This window comes from Solanum pennellii, chromosome 12, assembly GCF_001406875.1.
Source record: "Solanum pennellii chromosome 12, SPENNV200".
NCBI classification, from domain to species: domain Eukaryota; kingdom Viridiplantae; phylum Streptophyta; class Magnoliopsida; order Solanales; family Solanaceae; genus Solanum; species Solanum pennellii.
Genome location: NC_028648.1, coordinates 4,907,785 through 4,926,532, shown reverse-complemented (window position 1 = coordinate 4,926,532; position 18,748 = coordinate 4,907,785). Strand labels below are relative to the sequence as shown.

General features: G+C 31.7%; 3 protein-coding genes across 4 annotated transcripts; all 3 read left to right on the top strand.

Annotated features, from left to right (window-relative positions):
- Positions 1 to 1,852: 1,852 nt before the first annotated feature.
- Positions 1,853 to 3,651, top strand: LOC107007420 (protodermal factor 1-like). Of its 2 annotated transcripts, none has more exons than XM_027913684.1 (3): positions 1,853 to 2,061; positions 2,219 to 2,990; positions 3,078 to 3,651. In XM_027913684.1, the coding sequence occupies exons 1-3, from the start codon at positions 1,920 to 1,922 to the stop codon at positions 3,397 to 3,399; spliced, it is 1,236 nt and encodes a 411-aa protein (XP_027769485.1). In that variant the 5' UTR covers positions 1,853 to 1,919; the 3' UTR covers positions 3,400 to 3,651. The 2 variants fall into 2 exon arrangements, with proteins under 2 accessions (XP_027769485.1, XP_015061528.1); XM_015206042.2 differs by having other exon boundaries at positions 1,854 to 2,067.
- A 4,518-nt stretch (positions 3,652 to 8,169) lies between these two features.
- LOC107007656 (citrate synthase, glyoxysomal-like) lies at positions 8,170 to 15,652 on the top strand. The gene is made up of 13 exons (XM_015206349.2): positions 8,170 to 8,609; positions 9,397 to 9,577; positions 9,965 to 10,050; positions 10,842 to 10,946; positions 12,133 to 12,195; positions 12,353 to 12,462; positions 12,699 to 12,818; positions 12,890 to 12,965; positions 13,098 to 13,171; positions 13,263 to 13,383; positions 14,724 to 14,821; positions 14,901 to 15,024; positions 15,281 to 15,652. Exons 1-13 carry the CDS (start codon positions 8,355 to 8,357, stop codon positions 15,410 to 15,412), a joined length of 1,545 nt encoding a protein of 514 aa, XP_015061835.1. The 5' UTR covers positions 8,170 to 8,354; the 3' UTR covers positions 15,413 to 15,652.
- A 35-nt stretch (positions 15,653 to 15,687) lies between these two features.
- Positions 15,688 to 16,979, top strand: LOC114075240 (putative F-box protein At1g32420). The gene has a single exon (XM_027913712.1). It carries the CDS (start codon positions 15,719 to 15,721, stop codon positions 16,793 to 16,795), a length of 1,077 nt encoding a protein of 358 aa, XP_027769513.1. The 5' UTR covers positions 15,688 to 15,718; the 3' UTR covers positions 16,796 to 16,979.
- The last annotated feature ends 1,769 nt before the right edge of the window (positions 16,980 to 18,748 follow it).

The following is an 18,748-nucleotide window of genomic DNA, read 5'->3' as shown; positions in this document are numbered from 1 at the left end:
CTTCCCCCATGCCCCCACCCCATAAAATAGTAATTTTGTTTTTAAAAAAATATTTTCAATTTCATAAATTGTTTTTTACTCTAGTAAAAATAAAAGATGTCTCTCAAAAATATTTTTTCATTCATAAATCAAACACTAAAATCATTTTCGGAAAATATTTTCTACTCATTAACCAAAATGAGAAAATAAGTCCAAAATCTACTTGTTTTCCAGGAAAACATTTTCCATGGTAAACATTTTCCTCCGTACCAAACACACCCTAAATATAGTCACTTTTTAAAAGCATTGAACTTATTATATTTAAAGAGTAATACAATAAAATATCATTTTTTTAATTATTCTATAAGAAATATACCAAATCAATACTGACAAATGTAATGAATAAAAAGAATATAAAATACAAAAAATAAATATATTTATTGACTCTTACTATTATATTTTGATAAATCTATACAACTTAATTTTCCCAAGAAATAAAGCACATTAAGGGTGGAATTAAGTGGCACTGAATTTGTAAGAACAAACTTTTATTTGTGATCATGTGTAATAGATAATTGACAAAGTAATAATACTATAATATGATGATCATGCATGCTAATATCGTGTCCTTCTTTGGCCATTTCCACCATTTTATAGACAGACAATAGTATCGGAACTAAAATTTTCATCAAAAAATTGAATAAATAGAATAAATATATAAGTAGTATATATAATTGATACTTTTTGAACAAATGAAGCTCGATTACATTATATTTGCGTATCATAACTTAAAAGGATTAGAATTTGAATTTTGTGGGTTATTCAGTGAGAGAGTGTAAGTGTTAGAATGAACTTAACTTTATGTATATGTGATTTTTTGAAGTAGAGTTAATTATATGTCTGATTTATGTGATATTAAGTGAAATATTTACAACATATAGGTCTGACAGAGTTTTCTACCTATATATATATAGTGCTCTATTTTTTTTTCTAATTTCACCTTAGCTTCTATTTTTTATAACAAATTTTTTTATTTGCCCCGAATTTCTCTATTGATTTTGGATAAAAATATCCAAAATTGCTTGACAACTCGGTACAAATTCTACACCTACACTCATATTGTGTCGAAACTAATGCAACACCAAAAATAAAAAATCGAAGCAACTTAAACTAACTAAACCCTAAATTGTGTCACATTACAAGGTTTTACTAGTCACACACATATGTAGTGTGTCTAACATGGGCACCCTAAATTATGTCACATTAAAAGGTCTTAGTAGGATCACACACATAAGTAGTATGTCTAACATGGGGCAAAAAAACATCACCGATATATACACTACCTCCGCTTCAAAAAGAATGTTCCTATTTCCTTTTAGTTTGTTTAAAAAAGAATGTCCCTTTTCTTTTTTTGGCAACAGTTTAACTTTAATTTTCCGCGTGGCATGTTTAAGATCATAAGATTAAAAGGCATTTTGGTACATTTGACATAATTTTAATTTTGAACCACAAGATTAAAAAGTCTTCTTTCTTTTTTTAAACTCCGTTCCAAGTCAAACTAGGTCAATCTTTTTGAAACGGAGGGAGTAATAAATATTCAATACAACATGCAATGTATACAAAGAGTAGTTTCTAGCTAAGTTAACTTTCATCAATTCCACAAGTGATCAAAGCATGGAAAATATTTTGAACTTTAAAGAGTTATGTAAAGACTTTTCTCCATATATAATTACAGGCTTACAGCACTATAGTATAAGATTTAAATGAGACCTTAAATGCACCTGCAGTATACACAACTAACCACATACTCTTTCATCTGCTCATATTTACTTTTCTCTGTGTGTGTGTGTGTTCACTATCCCTTTATAACATGCATCTAACTCCTTTCTTTTGTCACTTCACTCTTAGTAGTTGTCTCTTTAATTTGGAAGCAAACAAAAATGGGGAATTACAAGCAAATATCTCTAATTTTGTGGGCTGCATTGCTCATACATAATTTGGTCATTCCTGTTATGGCTAGAGCTTCTTTTGAAGAACAAAAGACATATTACTCTCCTGATCCGAGTACCGGAAATCCTCCTAGTTCAGGTAAAATTTTATACATACAATTGTTGTAACATGCAAATGACGACGTTTACTTGCTATAATTTAACAAGTTATAAACTTGTTTACGTTATTGTTAGTGTATATATATAAAATATAGCATTTTGATATTCGTAGTATATTTTATGATTGACAGGTTCAGGTTCAGGTTCAGGTTCACATACACCTCCGTCTCATGGTTCAGGAGAAGGTGGTCATGGAGGAAAATCACCTGGTGGGAATTGTGGTACCCCGGCCCCTAGTGGAGGGCATAAACATCACCATCATCATAACCCTACCCCATCCCCTCCATCAGGAGGGCATGGAGGAGGTAGTTATTCTCCGTCTCCACCAACTCATCATGGTGGAGGTGGAACCCCTCCTAGTACACCAACTCCTGACCCCGGTACTCCAAGCACTCCAGGAGGTGGTGGATACTATCCTTCCCCTACTCCTACTACTCCTACACCTAGTACACCATCCACCCCCTCTACGCCTACTATTGAAACACCACCAACTCCTACCGTTGATCCTGGAACTCCAAGCACTCCGGGGGGTGGTGGTTACTATCCTTCGCCTACACCTACACCTACACCTAGTACCCCTTCTACACCTACTATTGAAACACCACCTACTCCTACCATTGACCCTGGCACGCCAAGCACTCCAGGTGGCGGTGGTTACTATCCTTCGCCTACACCTACACCTAGTACCCCTTCTACACCTACTATTGAAACACCACCAACTCCTACCGTTGACCCTGGCACGCCAAGCACTCCGGGGGGTGGTGGTTACTATCCTTCCCCTACACCTACTACCCCGTCTACACCTACCATTGAAACACCACCTACCCCTATCATTGACCCCGGAACTCCAAGTGCTCCAGGTGTTTTCCCAATTGACCCCAACTCGCCACCTTTTACATGCAAGTAAGTGAAATAAAAAATTAACCTATATAAAAGCATTCCAAAGAAACAAGTTATTCATATACTAATTATACATGTTATAAATTGCAGTTACTGGAGGACTCACCCGACGCTTATATGGGGTTTATTTGGCTGGTTGGGAACGGTAGGAAATTCATTTGGTGTGGCTAGTGTTCCAGGATTTGGTTCAAACATGAACTTGCTTCAAGCACTTTCAAACTCTCGTACCGATGCATACGGGGATCTGTACAGAGAAGGAACAGCTTCATTATTGAACTCCATGGTTAGCAAAAGTTTCACCTACACTACCAAACAAGTCAGGGATAGTTTTGTTTCAGCACTTACTTCAGACAAGTCAGCAGCAGCAGCTCAGGCACATCTATTCAAGTTAGCTAACGAGGGTAGAGCTTGAGCACACAAGTCCGTTAATCCCTTTTCAAAATCGTCACTTTTCATCAGTTTCTCGCGCTATGCATGATTTCATATGTATAGTATATGTTTATCGTGTGTGGATTGAATATTAGTAATGTTTATTTTTCCTCTCTATGCTTTTCTATGTTACAATATTAAGAGGTTTATGTAGGTTATTATGTGTGAATGCCACCTTCTATTTTCCATGTTATAATATCAAATATAATATGAAAGAGTTACTTTGGCATATCTACAACTATGTTGATCAAATTCTTCAAAACGATGAGGGGTGTGGACTCACTATTATTTCTCTTTAAAGTTTGAAATAATTACATATTGTTTCACTAATTAATAACTTCATTATATATAGTAAATTAGATACATCTAGATACATGTAGTTTTGCTCTCATATACTTGTAAATCACATAAGATACATGTATATGAATATCAGATTTATTTCAAATACATTCTAAAATACAAATACATAGAGAAAGAAGCAAGGAAGATAGGAGAAAGACGAGTTAGAGAGTCAAATACATGAGAATACATTAGGATATAATGTATCCGCAATAAATTACACATAATTATAACCTCATATTTTTGAAATATATGTATCCAAACGCACATAATACATATATCCGAAATCTAAATTCTAATAAGATTTATAATAATTAAAACTCACATTAAAGAAAATTAATATTATGTACCTTTTCTAATATACTGAACAAATAATAATAAACGGTGAGAATTGGTTACTTGGGCCTCAAAAGGTTCACTAGAAATAACACCAAAAGAAGGATAAATTTTAGGAATCACATTGTTTCAATATGAAATTACAATCTATCCCTCTTTAGTTTGTAATTACATTAATTTCTTAAAAGTAACACAAATTGAATACATTAATATGTAGGTCGGATACATTAAAGAGTAACTCAGATACATTATAATATAAACTGGATACATAATATGTAGTTTGGATACATTAAAAACTAGCTCCGATACATTATAAAATAAATCGAATACATAATATGTAGCTCGGATACATTAAATATTGACTCGAATATATTAATATGCAGATCAAATATATTAAAGAACTAATGGACTTTAAAGATTTTTATAAATAAACAGTGACATTGAAAATAAGAAAAACGTAAGATGTAAACGGCGCAACATGTACTCTCTTTTAATTAATTAGCAACATATAGCCTCTTTTTATTTTTATAACAAAAAGATTTTTAAAAGGGAAACTTACATAAATATACTATAATAAAAAAATATTTACCATTTATAGCAATAATATTTTTACCTCACTTGATCACTTTTAATTCATTTATAATACAAGTTTAATACATATTACAAAGAACAATTTATTATTCACATATAATACAAATTTTAATGATGAATAATACATTTATCACACATTTTAATACACTTATAATACAATGTGACAATTTTTTACCAAACAAACATGATATATTTCAAAAAACAAATATAATTCATATATATTGCATACATAATTCACTTTTAATACATATAACAGATTTAACAAAGCATTGCTATAAATGGTAATAAACAAAAAGTATCGCTAAAATCAGTAATTATTTTTTAAAATGTATTAATTTATGTAATTTTTCCTTTTTAAAAATTAATTGACATATTTTGGCCCGCCCACGTTAATATATAAGAAGTAATTTAGTTTTAAATTAATTATTTTTTAAAACTAGTGACAACATGTAGCAATTTGAAAGGGAAGTAGGACTTTGTTCCCCTTTTTTTTCTCCTCTTTTCTCATATACATGTTTTCTTTGATTGGTGAATATTTATTGATAATGTAAACATTTAGATCATTCTTGTTCAATCCTTTTATACGAAAGTGTTAAAAGTTGATGTTATATCTTCTCTAGAAGATTTGTATGTTTTCGCTTTTTATATTGTAGTTAACTTTTTTCTTGGTTTTTAATTTTTTCAAGTAGAAAGTTTTTATATTTGACCGAAAATTAAGGAGATTGTAATTAATTGTGGGTATCAATTGTCATGGTTAAGAAAAAAATTTCAAAAACTATTCCTAAAAAAAGAGATTATGATTCTGATTTTGTTGAATCTCCACCAATAACTTCAACTTTTAGTCATGCAAGTTCTTCGCAGTATCCGATTCATAGTAAGGATAATTTTAAAGGTAAACAATATGAATCGGTTGGTGCTGTTGATAAAAAAAATTCAGAAAAGTGTTATTCCAGTTGAGGTTGCTAGAAGGAGAAAGATTATAGAAAGTGATAAATCGTCTAACATTGAATATTTTTTACTTGTGTAATACTGAACATTTTAATTTTCAAGTATAATCCTCATTTACACACTGCAATCTATACAAATTTTTAGTGAATGAATACACATGTATGCATACATAAATTTTTGTATACACGATTGTTCATTCAAATAATAAAAGAATCATTCAAGTAATAAAAGAATATTCGATTCAATATTTACATTTTTAGTGAATGAATACACCAAACATGTATACTTGAATGCATTGTATACATGATTGTTTATCCACATGATAAAAATTCAATCATGTGATAAAAGATAATTTAGTTAATTGTTTACCTATTATAAATGATTGGATACATAAAATATATAATTTTTGAAAATGTATCCACTGTAGTGGATAACATAAATTTATATGTCTAATTATGTTAAATAAAAATTGAATAGTGTGTGGTGGTTAGTTTCACAAGAAAAATTAAAAAACAAAAAAACTAATACTATGCCGTCGGTTAATATGGGCTAATTTGTGCTCTTTTTTTTGGTCTATGAGATACTATTTATTTATGGGCTATTTATTACTAATTTTTCATAACAGTTATATATATATATATATATATATATATATATATATATATGTCATTTAATTTTTAGCAAAAATAAACAAAAAAGGATACTTGGTTCTCAAAAGGTCCACTAGAAATAGCACAAAAAGAAACCAAAAAAAGGATAACTTTCACATATAGGAAACAAAAAAAATCATATTTGTATGCTATATCAAAATTTGCATAATCGTGCTCCATAACAAACATATAAATGTATAGTTCGCTATACATATACAATTGTATGATTCGCTGGCCTATTTCGCCGCAACTGTATAATTCACTGGCCTATTTTGCTGCAATTGTATAATTCGCTGACCTATTTTGCTGCAATATTTATATAAAATTTGCATTTGTATACAATTAAATCGAAGTAAAATATTTGTATATTGTTTAATTATAAGTATATAGGAAGAATATATATGTTTTTGCATGTGTACATACAATTTTCTCTCGCTTTATACAAAACAGAAACACAATTTATACACTTCTGTTGTATGAAGTGATAGAAAATTGTATTTCGCCTCAATTGTACAATTTGCTGGCCTATTTTCGCTGCAATATCTGTTTAAAATTTGCATTTGTATATAATTGAATCGAAGTAAAATGTTTGTATATTGTATAATTAAGTGTATAACACGAAAATATATGTTTTTGTATGTGTATATACAATTTTCTCTCGCTTTATACAAACAGAATCACAATTTATACACTTCTGTTCTATAAAGCGAGAGAGGCGAGCAGAGAGAGAGTGGCGAGCGAGAGTTTAGGGAGAGAGGTGACTAACAAACATTTGCTATAAGACACAAATAAATCAAACAATAACTGCTCCATTTATTTTAAATTATTAATTTGTTATTCCGTACAAATATCCCAAAAGAAAAGGATAATTGGGCCTCAAAAGGTTCCACTAGAAATAGCTAAAAAAGAAACAAAAAAGGAGTCAAGATAAAAGCTAAAAAAAAAATTAAAAAAAAAATCTCTTCTTTTATTTGGCGATAATGTCGTTAACAACCTCTTGGGAAACGTGCGAGAAATTAGTACAAGACGATAAATATTTAATCTTTTTTCCCACCCAATAAGAGAGTAGGATATGATATCCACGAAACGTTTATTATTTGTGCATCCCAAGATAATCGCTGCGTTACGTCACTACTTATGAAATTATTCCTCGTTTCATTTTACGTGATATTTTATTATTTAATTTGTACTTAAAATAATCTATAATCATTCAAAGATCTCATTCATTTTAGATCAAAATTTTCAATTTATTTTTTCCTATATGTACGAATAAATATAATTTCATATTGAATGTCTCAAGTTTGAAATCTCTTCCAAGCGAAAATAAAGAATTTACCTTCTAGGTCGAGTTTTAGTGCAAGTTACCTCTCACATGTAGTTTACAAACTATTGTATAAAAACAAAAATTTTACCTAATATATTCCAAAAAAATAGTGATTGTGAATTTCCTTTCTTATATATAAAAAAAGAAATATATATAAATAATACTCCAAGCACAAAAAACATTTTTAATACTATTCTATTATGGTTCACTAAATTAAATCGTGTGCCAAAATTTTCCCAAAACAAAAAAATTAATAAATAATGAGCAGATTAAGGAATTAATTGGTCAGATTAACACGTTGTATATGACATTAAAGAAGCTAAACTACATTAACAAAACACTTAAATTTAATTAAATGTATTTCTATTCTCGTGAATTCAAAGTTAATTTGATAAGAGTTTCTTAATATTTTTTAACTAATTGTGTAATGTTATTTTAAATTTTTTAAACATGATAAAAAATTGATTAAAATTTCTATTTACTCGATTATTTTGTGTATAAATTAAAATAAATATTTGGATAAACATAATTAAATACCCCTGCCACGTTTGCAAAAAAGAGAAGAAGTCAGATCGGACCATTTTCCCAGTAATTCACCACAAATTACTAATCAATGTTGAATTTGCAGAAAACAAAGATCAATAAATTCACACAAATATAAATAAACAACGAAACACAAAATCAAATTCATTTCTATTTTCTAAGATCAAACATTGAAAAAAAAATTTAAAAATTCTAAGAAGCATTTTAATGGAGAACGGAAATTCTTCATCAGTTGCTCGAGGGAGATTAGCGGTGCTTTCAGCTCATCTCGCAGCATCACTCAACGTTTCCGATTTAACAACCTTTAAAATTCTAGAAACTTCCGGTGTTTCCGCCGTTTCCGGCGTCGAACCTCCGCGGAATCTAAAAGGTGCGTTGACGATCATCGATGAACGGACCGGTAAGAAGTATCCGGTTCAGGTTTCTGAGGATGGCACTATCAAAGCCAACGACTTGAAGAAGGTAAATCATTAAATTCTGAATCTCCGGATGTGCTTTTCTTCCATTTGAATTTTGATCTCCGTTTATGATTTCTATAGCTAATACTATTGACTGTGCTAGCTCAAGTAAAATATTTCGTGTTTTTTTTTAAAAAAAATTCAAACTCGGTTATGCTTTTCATTGGTAGTGAAATTGTATACCTATAGGTTGAGACAGATCTAAACTTTTAAACCGGTGCGTGTATAGTTTAATACACATATACGTCTTTAGATTATTTTTCTAGAATGCGAGGGAATGGCTTTATGATGTATCTATCTCTGCCTAGAGGCATATGCACAATAGAATAGTATGTAATTGTTTTAGGAGTGGGGATCCTGTAGACTAATTGCGAGCGAGTTGCGAGGTAGAGAAGGGAGTTTTTCTTGTTGTAATCTTCGAAATTCGAGCACAGTTACTCAGTGGATGTTATTTGTGGTTGTTTAATGATCTATGCTACTCCCTCCATTCCTTTTTAGTTGTCATGTTGCGTTTTTCAAGTGTCAATTTGACTAATTTATTACATTAATATCATATTTTAGAATAAAAGTTTACTTATTCAAAAAAGTATATGAAAAGTACTACAAATTGCAATCTTGTCCATATCAATAATATGAACAAATATATCTTTAGTCAAAGTTCATATTGGTTGACTCTCAAAGCGGAAACTATGACAACTAAAAAGGAACAGAGAGAGTAATTTGTTATGCTTGTATGTTGCTTTGTATCTTTTCCTGAAAATGTTTGTTAATTTTTGGTATTTGTTTTGCAGATAACAACAGGACAGAATGATAAGGGTCTTAAGCTTTATGATCCAGGCTATCTCAACACGGCACCTGTTAGGTCATCAATATGTTATATTGATGGTGATGCCGGTATCCTTAGATATCGAGGCTACCCTATTGAAGAGCTGGCCGAGGGAAGTTCCTTCTTGGAAGTGGCATATCTTTTGTGTAAGTGTTTCTAATGATAATTTTGTATATATTTAAATTTCTACTTTGCTGGCAGATTCATCTTTATGGTGTGTGTCTAGAGTGATTTCTATGTGGAGTATACCATCTCGGAAATTTGTCAAAAGGTGTTTTCTGATATTATATGACAAATAAGCACAATAGATTTTTACTCAAACCTGTAACATTTGAATATAATTAAGATCATATTGGAATGGAAGGCAGTAAAATAATTGAAAACTCCTTTCTTTTATTAATGCTGAGAAAGTTAATGTCCCTCCCCCCACCCCTCCAACCAAAAAAAGGAGAATGAAATGGAAAACTATGTTGCTCCATACATCTAACTTCTTTGCTGGTTAAAATTTTCATTTGTGTTTATTGAAATTTCAGTGTATGGTAATTTACCATCTGAGAATCAGTTAGCAGACTGGGAGTTCACAGTGTCACAACATTCAGCAGTTCCACAAGGACTCTTGGTGAGCTCATATTTTAGTTTTTTAAGAAAGCTTCAGTTAGTTTTTATTCAGATTCGTCACTCGCTAATGCTTCCCATGATTTAGGAAAGATGAAAAGCTTTGAATTTTACTTAAATGCTGAACTTATGGTGTCTCTTTACTTATTCGGCATTGTCTGCACTTGTTCTCCTCTCTCAAGAAGTTCATGGTCTTGGCATATTATGAAACCTCTGTAACACCATTGGCATTTCATAAATGTTTGGTTGCTCACCACATTGCCAAATTGGTCTGAGAAGACAGAACAGTACACAATGAGAATAAGGAAGCCTTTTCCCTGTAGGTAGTAACTGCTGCAATCTTTACCAACACGGAGGAGATGCTGATGCCATATAAAAAGAGAGAAGAGAAAAGAAGTTTGTATTATTGGTTGCAAATAATATACATGAAAGATCCTCATATAGGAGTATAATACAGTTTAGCCCTCATAATATAAGGAAAGTTCCCTGATAACAAGAATCCATTATTTTGGACACAACTTTAAGAACACTCCATAGTATTACCCAGACAAAATTTTCCAAGTAACTGCAGTGATCCTCTTAGCTTTAAGTGATAACGCACTTCACTAGTAGAAGGATAATGATAGTGCAAGGGGAGGATGCTTCTTTGTATATAGTGATGCCAGTTGTCTAATTATGGTCATTTAAGGCTGTACGCTGTCGTTTAAACAATTGTTCAATCCTTTTTTGTAGTTTATGTGGTTGAGTGTTGAGTTCCTGCTTTAATTTCTGAACAATTGAAATTTTGTATTGCAGGATATCATACAGTCAATGCCACATGATGCTCATCCAATGGGGGTTCTTGTCAGTGCAATGAGTGCTCTTTCCGTTTTTCATCCTGATGCAAATCCAGCTCTGAGAGTAAGCAACATTTTCAATTTTTCCAACTTCTGTACTTCTCTCTCTTTTTGCTAGGATGCATCACATGAGGAACGGTTTGAGAGATATCTTCTGTAGTCAAAGTTCCTTTGTTTTACCTATATATCATTGCTTCAGATGCCCCCTGATCTCATTTTGATTCCCTGAAATTAACGTAGCTTCTCTTTTCCAATTAAGGGATACTGCTTTATCATTGTCTTACCACCGATAAGACTACTAGCTTCTAAATTTTTAGAGAGTTCAGTGTAGGTTTTCAGTGATGATTCTGTAGATTTGTCTAGGTTTCTCTCCGAGATCTGAAAATAATGTGAATTATAACCTGAAAGTTAGCTTCTAATTATGCACTGAAAGTGGAATAAAGATTTCAATGAAACAATATCATTGCCACCTTGAAATGTTTAAAAAATTAAACAGTTTTGTTTTCATATATTTTCTGAAGAAGTGTGTTTTATTTCTTGTCCATGGTTTTCTTTTGAGGGATATGGGTGCAGTCATTCGACTAAACCCTCTTTTCTGTTCAAATTCCATACTGTAGTTTAGATTGCTCTCTGTTGTCCCTACCTAAAGGTCCTTTGTAGTTGGCAAGAGGGTGGGCATCTGTTAGAGCTACTAGTGTTGCTCACTTCATGGCTGTTAGAATCTGGGAACATATCCTAACTCTTTTTTCTTATTTCATTCTGCAAATGGAAAATAAACTATTTGTACGCACATAGCTCAAGTTGAATAAGTTAAATAGTTCAGATGAAAATCTTAAGGGCAATCTCTATGGGGAAGGACAAGTATCTCTTACACAAAGTTGAACAGTTATATATCTTTCCTGGCCCCCTTCCCCTCTTTGGATCACTGCTTAGCTTCTTTTATAAGTTAAAGAAGTCTTTCCTGGAGTACAACATAAATTGCTCCTCTTGTCCTTCTCACTAGTCCATGTCAAAGAAATATTGTTAAAGGCCCTTTCTGAACTCTGTATTTGGTTCATTAAGTGGCCAAGATTCTCAGCTGAGGGTCGAGAGAGAATAAATTGATTCGCCTTCCGAAGTAGAGCAATGATAACTCTTGTTCAGTGTTCTCCCCTTGTTTGACCGACTTTAATGGTTATTCGCCATCAAGCTTTTGGATTGTAACATTATATTTTTCATGATTCTGATCATTTGTATATTTGTTCACTCAGGGGCAGGATATATACAAGTCTAAACAAGTGAGAGATAAACAAATAGTTCGGATCCTTGGCAAGGTTATTTTCCTTTTATTCAAACTTTTCTTTTGATTGCCTAAAACCTTCTAAGAGTTTTGAACTATGATATCACTTTGATGTATGGGCTTTGTGATCGTTGTCTAAATGAATGTAATGGTATCCAGTGGTAATAAGCATTTATTTTTTGTATTTGCAGGCACCTACAATTGCTACAGCTGCTTACTTAAGAATGGCTGGCAGGCCACCTGTCCTTCCATCCAACAATCTCTCATATGCGGAGAACTTCTTGTACATGCTAGATTCATTGTATGTTCTATTTCTCTACTTTGCTTTATTTTGTATGTGAAGTTCTGAGTGATCCCTAAAAAGGATAGAGGTAGCGATCCTGGTTCTAATTAGCCGTGGCATCGTTGTATATACTGTGGCTTATCATAAAAATCAACATTTCTGTGCACTATTTTGAATCTTGTTACATTTGCATCACATTCAGCTTCAATTCTTCATACCCAGCAAATGAAAAGCTTTTTTACTTAAACTTGCAGAGGTAATAGGTCTTACAAACCCAATCCCCGACTTGCTCGTGTGCTCGATATTCTTTTCATATTACATGCAGAACATGAGATGAATTGCTCTACAGCTGCGGCACGTCATCTTGCTTCAAGGTAGCCATCTTTGTTGCACAGACAATAGCACTAAGATTTACTTTGACTTATACACCAATGGTTGTGTGCAGTGGGGTTGATGTATACACAGCAATAGCAGGAGCTGTGGGAGCTTTGTATGGCCCTCTCCATGGGGGTGCCAATGAGGTAAAATGTTGCTATAGCAAGTAATGAGTATATAGAGGAGCTTCATCTTTTATGAGCTCTCTATGTTTATGTCTCTCAGATAACATTGTCTGGTGTTATATTATGCTTGATAATGATGTACATGGTTTACAGGCTGTGCTGAAGATGCTCAGTGAGATTGGAAGTGTTGAAAATATTCCAGAGTTCCTTGAGGGTGTCAAGAACAGGTGCTTATTTTCTGATAATTATTATTGTAAAGTCCAGGATTATCTAATTCATTTTTGACCATTTGAGTTCCTTGTACCTCTAATTCTTCAGGAAACGAAAGATGTCTGGTTTTGGGCACCGTGTCTACAAAAACTATGATCCCAGAGCAAAAGTCATCAAGACGCTGGCCGATGAAGTATTTTCTATTGTGGGTCGCGATCCTTTAATTGAGGTAAGGTGTCTCTGCTGCTAAAAGGATTGTATTTTTCTTGGTCCATCTAGTGTTCCCAAAAGATACGTTCCATTTAAATAATTTTGTCCAGCATTCTAGAAGAAACAGGATATTTAGCATGAATGTTTAAGCTATCCTCATGGACTTCCATATTTTCTTGAATTTCAGAAGAACCTAAAACATTAAAATTGGTTCTAAAACTAATATAGTGGAGTTTGTTTCAAGAACAGTTGAAACTTTTTTTTTTCTGGAAAATCTTTTCTAGGTTATGCAAAGGTTTAGGAAACAAAGTCTATTTTTCTCTCAACCAAATACCACTAGAAAATAGTTTTTGATTTAAACGTTGAAAGGAATTCCGGAAGTGTTCTGCAATAACTGAATTTTCTCTAATGGTGTTTGACTGAAAAGCTTTTTGTGGAAATTGGAAAAGTTTTTTCTATTTTGAATAGAATGTCAATTCGTTTTGCAAATAAGCGCAATTATTTCAGCAGTACGGCCAGAAGAAACAAGTTTAAGAAAGCTAACTACTCTCAGTTTGTTGCATTTATGCTTAAAATACAATATGTGCACTGCATACTTGATGGTTGGGCTTGGTCTCCAATAAGGTTATACCCTCAGATGTTGTTTAAATTCAGTTTCATAAAAAGCTGATAAACTGAATATCAGTTGTTTAAGCTAAATCACAATTACAACAGTAATAAACCTTCTCCCAGTACGTTCTTCTGTGGTTACCTTTAAACAAGCCCAGTAAAATCGTTTCTTCTTGATTCCTCGGTTATTTGAAAGCAGCATCACTTTTTCTTTGTTGTTCAGAAAGCCATCAAGCTTCCTTCCCTACTATTTATGCATCCATATGAAGTCTTTGTTCTTCCTTTTCCAGCAATTTTAAAATTAACAAAAATCAGATCTTCTAAGGTAGCTAAAATTATTTCTCTGGGGTTCTCCACTGTTGATTTAACTGGACCATCTCCTTTATTTTTTTAATGTCGGAGATTCAAGCACATTGGGTATTGAGTACATCTCTATCCTACAATGGCATCGAGTGTGCCTGTAAGCACTAGTTAATATGTGGAATAGGTGGTAGAATCTCATTTCTCTGAAATATGAAATTTATGTCATAATTGAGAAAAATGCCTTCACAGAAGATGAGATAGGCTACAAGTATTGTGGTAGGTAACACAGTCATAGCGCATTTGATGCCACCACCCAGATTTACTGTATCTGGCATGCTGGTTAGATCTATTCAACTATAAATCCTCGCATGAATGTAATGATGGGATATGGACTACTTCCGCTCAATGATCCAATATGGTTCTCACATTCCTTCATACTACGTTCAGGTTGCTGTTGCTCTGGAAAAAGCTGCACTCTCAGATGAGTACTTTGTAAAACGGAAGCTGTATCCAAACGTTGATTTCTACTCTGGTTTAATTTACAGGTAAGCATAAAAACTAAAATGAATCTTTTCATTATCAAGAATGATAACTCTAATGAATAATTATTTTTTTATGAATTAGGGCAATGGGATTTCCAACAGAATTCTTTCCTGTCTTGTTTGCAATTCCTCGGATGGCCGGTTACTTGTCTCATTGGAAAGAGTCCCTTGATGATCCTGATACCAAGATTATGAGACCCGCACAGGTATAATCACTGTCAATCTCGGTGTAACTAGATTTTGTTCAAATTACATTTTATGGTAAACTCCTTAGTACTTGGTTGTGCTAATCCAAAATCTTCAAATTTTCGGGTCTTCCCTTGTGCTCGTGCCCGACTGTGTCTGCATCTGAACATAGAACCTAATGAGTTTTTAGGGACACAAAAATGTTTTGGTTACTTTACTGGAGTCTACTTATATCCCTGAGCTAAGTCGATAGTCTTAAAAACTTCCGCCTTTCAGGTGTATACTGGTGTATGGATGCGTCACTATATGCCTCTCAAAGAACGATCACCACATTCCGAAGCAGACAAGCTCGGTCACGTCTCCGTCTCCAACGCCACCAAACGACGATTGGCTGGTTCAGGGGCCTAAGGCTTCCTTCAAGGTTCACTTATATTTATTATAAGAAAAATAAATGATAGTATTTTTTTTTCTTCTCCATGAGGATTAAACTTGTCTAGATTCTCACATACTCAAAAGCAGATGTATTCGGATGACGTTTCATTTCTCCGTTTCTAAAAATAACTTAATAAACTTTTAGTGTGTCCTAGTCCTACAATGATACGGAGTGTACCTAATTATAGTAACTTTTAAACTTAAAACTTAAAACTAGTCCTTATATATATCATTCTTTAGGTTATTTTTCACTTACTATCATCAAATCACAATCAAATATTCATGGAAGAGTGCAACTATATATTCGCATGTCTCCCAGACAAACTCATCGGTGAAATTCTGAAAAAACTTCCTGCTAAGTCTCTAATGAAGTTTAAGTGCGTTTCTAAATCCTTTAACTCCCTTATATCAGATCCTTCATTCATTGAATCACATCAAAAAAGTTACATGACTGAATTCTTCATAAATCGTCTAAGAATGGAATATTATAGATTATCAAAAACTGATGAAGACCTATCTACTTGTCCCCTTGAATACTTAGATCAATCATGTTTTCGAAATCTTAAATACATGCAATCAACCAATGGCCTAGTTTGTCTATGGAACAATCATGGAGATATTGCTATTTGCAATCCTTTTATAAAACAACACATCTTTCTTCCTCGTCAACAACATTACAGCAGGACGATTTACGCCATTGGTTTTGATCCTACCACCAAAACACATAAAGTATTTAAGGAAGAAATAATCTTTGAAAGTGGTAAGGTGATGTATTCGATTTTCACCATTGGGATAGATAAATCGTGGAGAGAAATTAATGGTTGGATCAATTTTCGCCCCATGTTTGAGAATAGTGTTTGCATAGACGGAGTTATTTATTTCATAAATAATTGCGTACGTAACGTAATTGCATTCAGTGTTAGACATGAAAAATTTATTAGAAGGATTCCATTCCCTACAAAAGAATGGCCATTAAGGTGGTGTGATTTTACTCCAATATTAGTAGAAACAAAGGGACAAGTTGCAATTTTAGGTCATGTATATTTTGATTTTGGGAAAATTGCTTTATATATTCTTAATGGTACTAGTGAAATTGAGCCATGGGTGAAACATATAATTGAGTTACCATTAGAATATAAAAATATAACTCGATCTCTTAGTTTTTTATCAACCACCAATCCAAAAGGAGATATATTGTCAATTCCAGAGACTAAGAATCCACCATTGTTCTTATATGACGATGAAAAGAAAGAATGGAGAATAGTTGCAAAAAATAGAATTTATGCACAAAGTTTACATATTCGAGATGGGGCTCAAATTTACCTAAGTCTTGTGGAGAGTATTTGGCCCTTGAAATAATTTCTACGATGAGTCAAGGATTTGCTGGGAGTTTCGGATCAAAGAAGAGGCAGATCAAAATAGTTCGTCTAATTTAAAATAGGAAGAACTGTATAGATTTTATCAGTTTTTTTTTTATTTATGAAGAGAAGTACTTCCTCTGTTCCTATTTAGTTGTCCACTTTAGAAAAGACACACACATAATAAGATGATAATAATTAACATAGTGAAGTTACAATTTTACCCTTATTAAATATGGTTTCAAAAAGAATTGAATTAAAATTTAAAAATTTTCAAAAAGTATAAATGAGGGTATAATAGGAAAAAAAATTTTGTCCTTTTTTTTTATTTGTCAAAATGGACAAGTAAATAGGGACATCTAAGAGAGGAAATATGGACAAGTAAATAAGGACAGAGGGAGTATTAATTTTATGTACTTTAATTTCTTTTTTTTTTAACGAAGAAATAGTATTAGATTACGTATTTTTATTTATTTATGAAGAAAAAATTTCAGCTTACGTAATTTTGTTTATTTATGAAGAAATAGTATTATAAATTGTTACACACGCCAAAAATTGGTGTAGAAATCTTCATCCTTACAAAAAAGAGTCTTGCTAAATTATATTGAGTATTCGCGCGATTCATTTTTTACTATAATTGAGTTTTCCTTTTTTTAAGAAAAAAGAAAATAGAAAGTTTCTATATTTGAGTTGTCTTTTTTTATATAGGAAAAAAAAATGATTGAATAAACGTGTGACCTGAGAGGGTTTTCTTGTGCATTACCATCAAGGTCGATAATTTAAATATTTTTATTTAAAAATTAATCTTAATATAAATAAATAAAATAGAAGTCTTAAATCAAATTCGTTGATTTTTATTTTAAACTGTTGGATTACGAACGACTTTTTTGATTGATTTTGTGCCTTTCAATATTAGTGCTATTTTGATTAATTTATCTTATTTTATATGATATAGTATTTAATTGAGTTGATCTTTGAATAAAATAAAAATAACTTCAGCATATATAATTTTAAATACATGTCAAAATGGCTATAAACGATGTGTTATTATAAAATACAAAAATTAGAATCAATGAATTTTCAAATAGAAATTAAGTTGTACATATAATGACACTATAAGTATATTTTTACACTTAAAAATTAATTTCAACATCTAATAACACCATAACTATTATTTTTGTCAAATTATCAATTCATACTAATCAAGAAAATTATTTATAATTAACTAATAAAATTACTTAATTGTATAAATATTTTTTACACAATTAATTTATAAATCTCAAACTATCTTATTCTCTTGGAAAATAAATAATATCATATAACATGCAACATATATATGATTCTAGTAAAGAAATTTATCATCATATAACATGCTTACATATATCCAGCATAGACTATAAGGGTGTTTAATTAGCAACAGACTCAGGATATGATTGTAAAATAAAAAATTTAATCATAAAGTTAGTACTTTGAAAGAATTTTTACAAACACCTTAACTAATTAATTAAATTTTTAATTTATATTAATACTTGTGTATGTATTTATTAAACCAATATAACGTTATTTATCGGTAAAAGGGTGCCAGTTGACACCCCTTAGGTATGGATAGGTCCGCCCTTGTGTTTGACCATTAATTATGAACTTTAGAAAATAACTTCGATCTTAAAATTTTGTAAAGTTATTTTCACCTTCTTTTTTTTTTTTTAACTCCAAATTATTCAAATCAATTCAAATATAACTTCGATATTTATTATATATTTATAGCCGAACATAGCTTCAAATTATTTTTCACTATAAAAATAATAATTGTTATTTTTGAAATTACTATTTCATGATCAAACGCCCTATAAATAATGTCGAATTATTTCATTTCTAGATCACTATTAATTAAAAAAAAAAGGTAGAAGGTGAAATTACTCTTTCCCCCACCCCTACCCTTACCCCCTACCCTACC

Coding starts and splice junctions, on each gene's coding strand:
- LOC107007420 (XM_015206042.2), top strand. CDS start 1,920: ATGGGGAATTACAAGCAAATATCTCTAATTTTGTGGGCTGCATTGCTC. Junction 2,068..2,218: donor CGGAAATCCTCCTAGTTCAG/GTAAAATTTTAT, acceptor TATGATTGACAG/GTTCAGGTTCAGGTTCAGGT. Junction 2,991..3,077: donor TCGCCACCTTTTACATGCAA/GTAAGTGAAATA, acceptor TATAAATTGCAG/TTACTGGAGGACTCACCCGA.
- LOC114075240 (XM_027913712.1), top strand. CDS start 15,719: ATGGAAGAGTGCAACTATATATTCGCATGTCTCCCAGACAAACTCATC.
- LOC107007656 (XM_015206349.2), top strand. CDS start 8,355: ATGGAGAACGGAAATTCTTCATCAGTTGCTCGAGGGAGATTAGCGGTG. Junction 9,578..9,964: donor GGAAGTGGCATATCTTTTGT/GTAAGTGTTTCT, acceptor TTGAAATTTCAG/TGTATGGTAATTTACCATCT. Junction 13,384..14,723: donor GTCGCGATCCTTTAATTGAG/GTAAGGTGTCTC, acceptor TACTACGTTCAG/GTTGCTGTTGCTCTGGAAAA.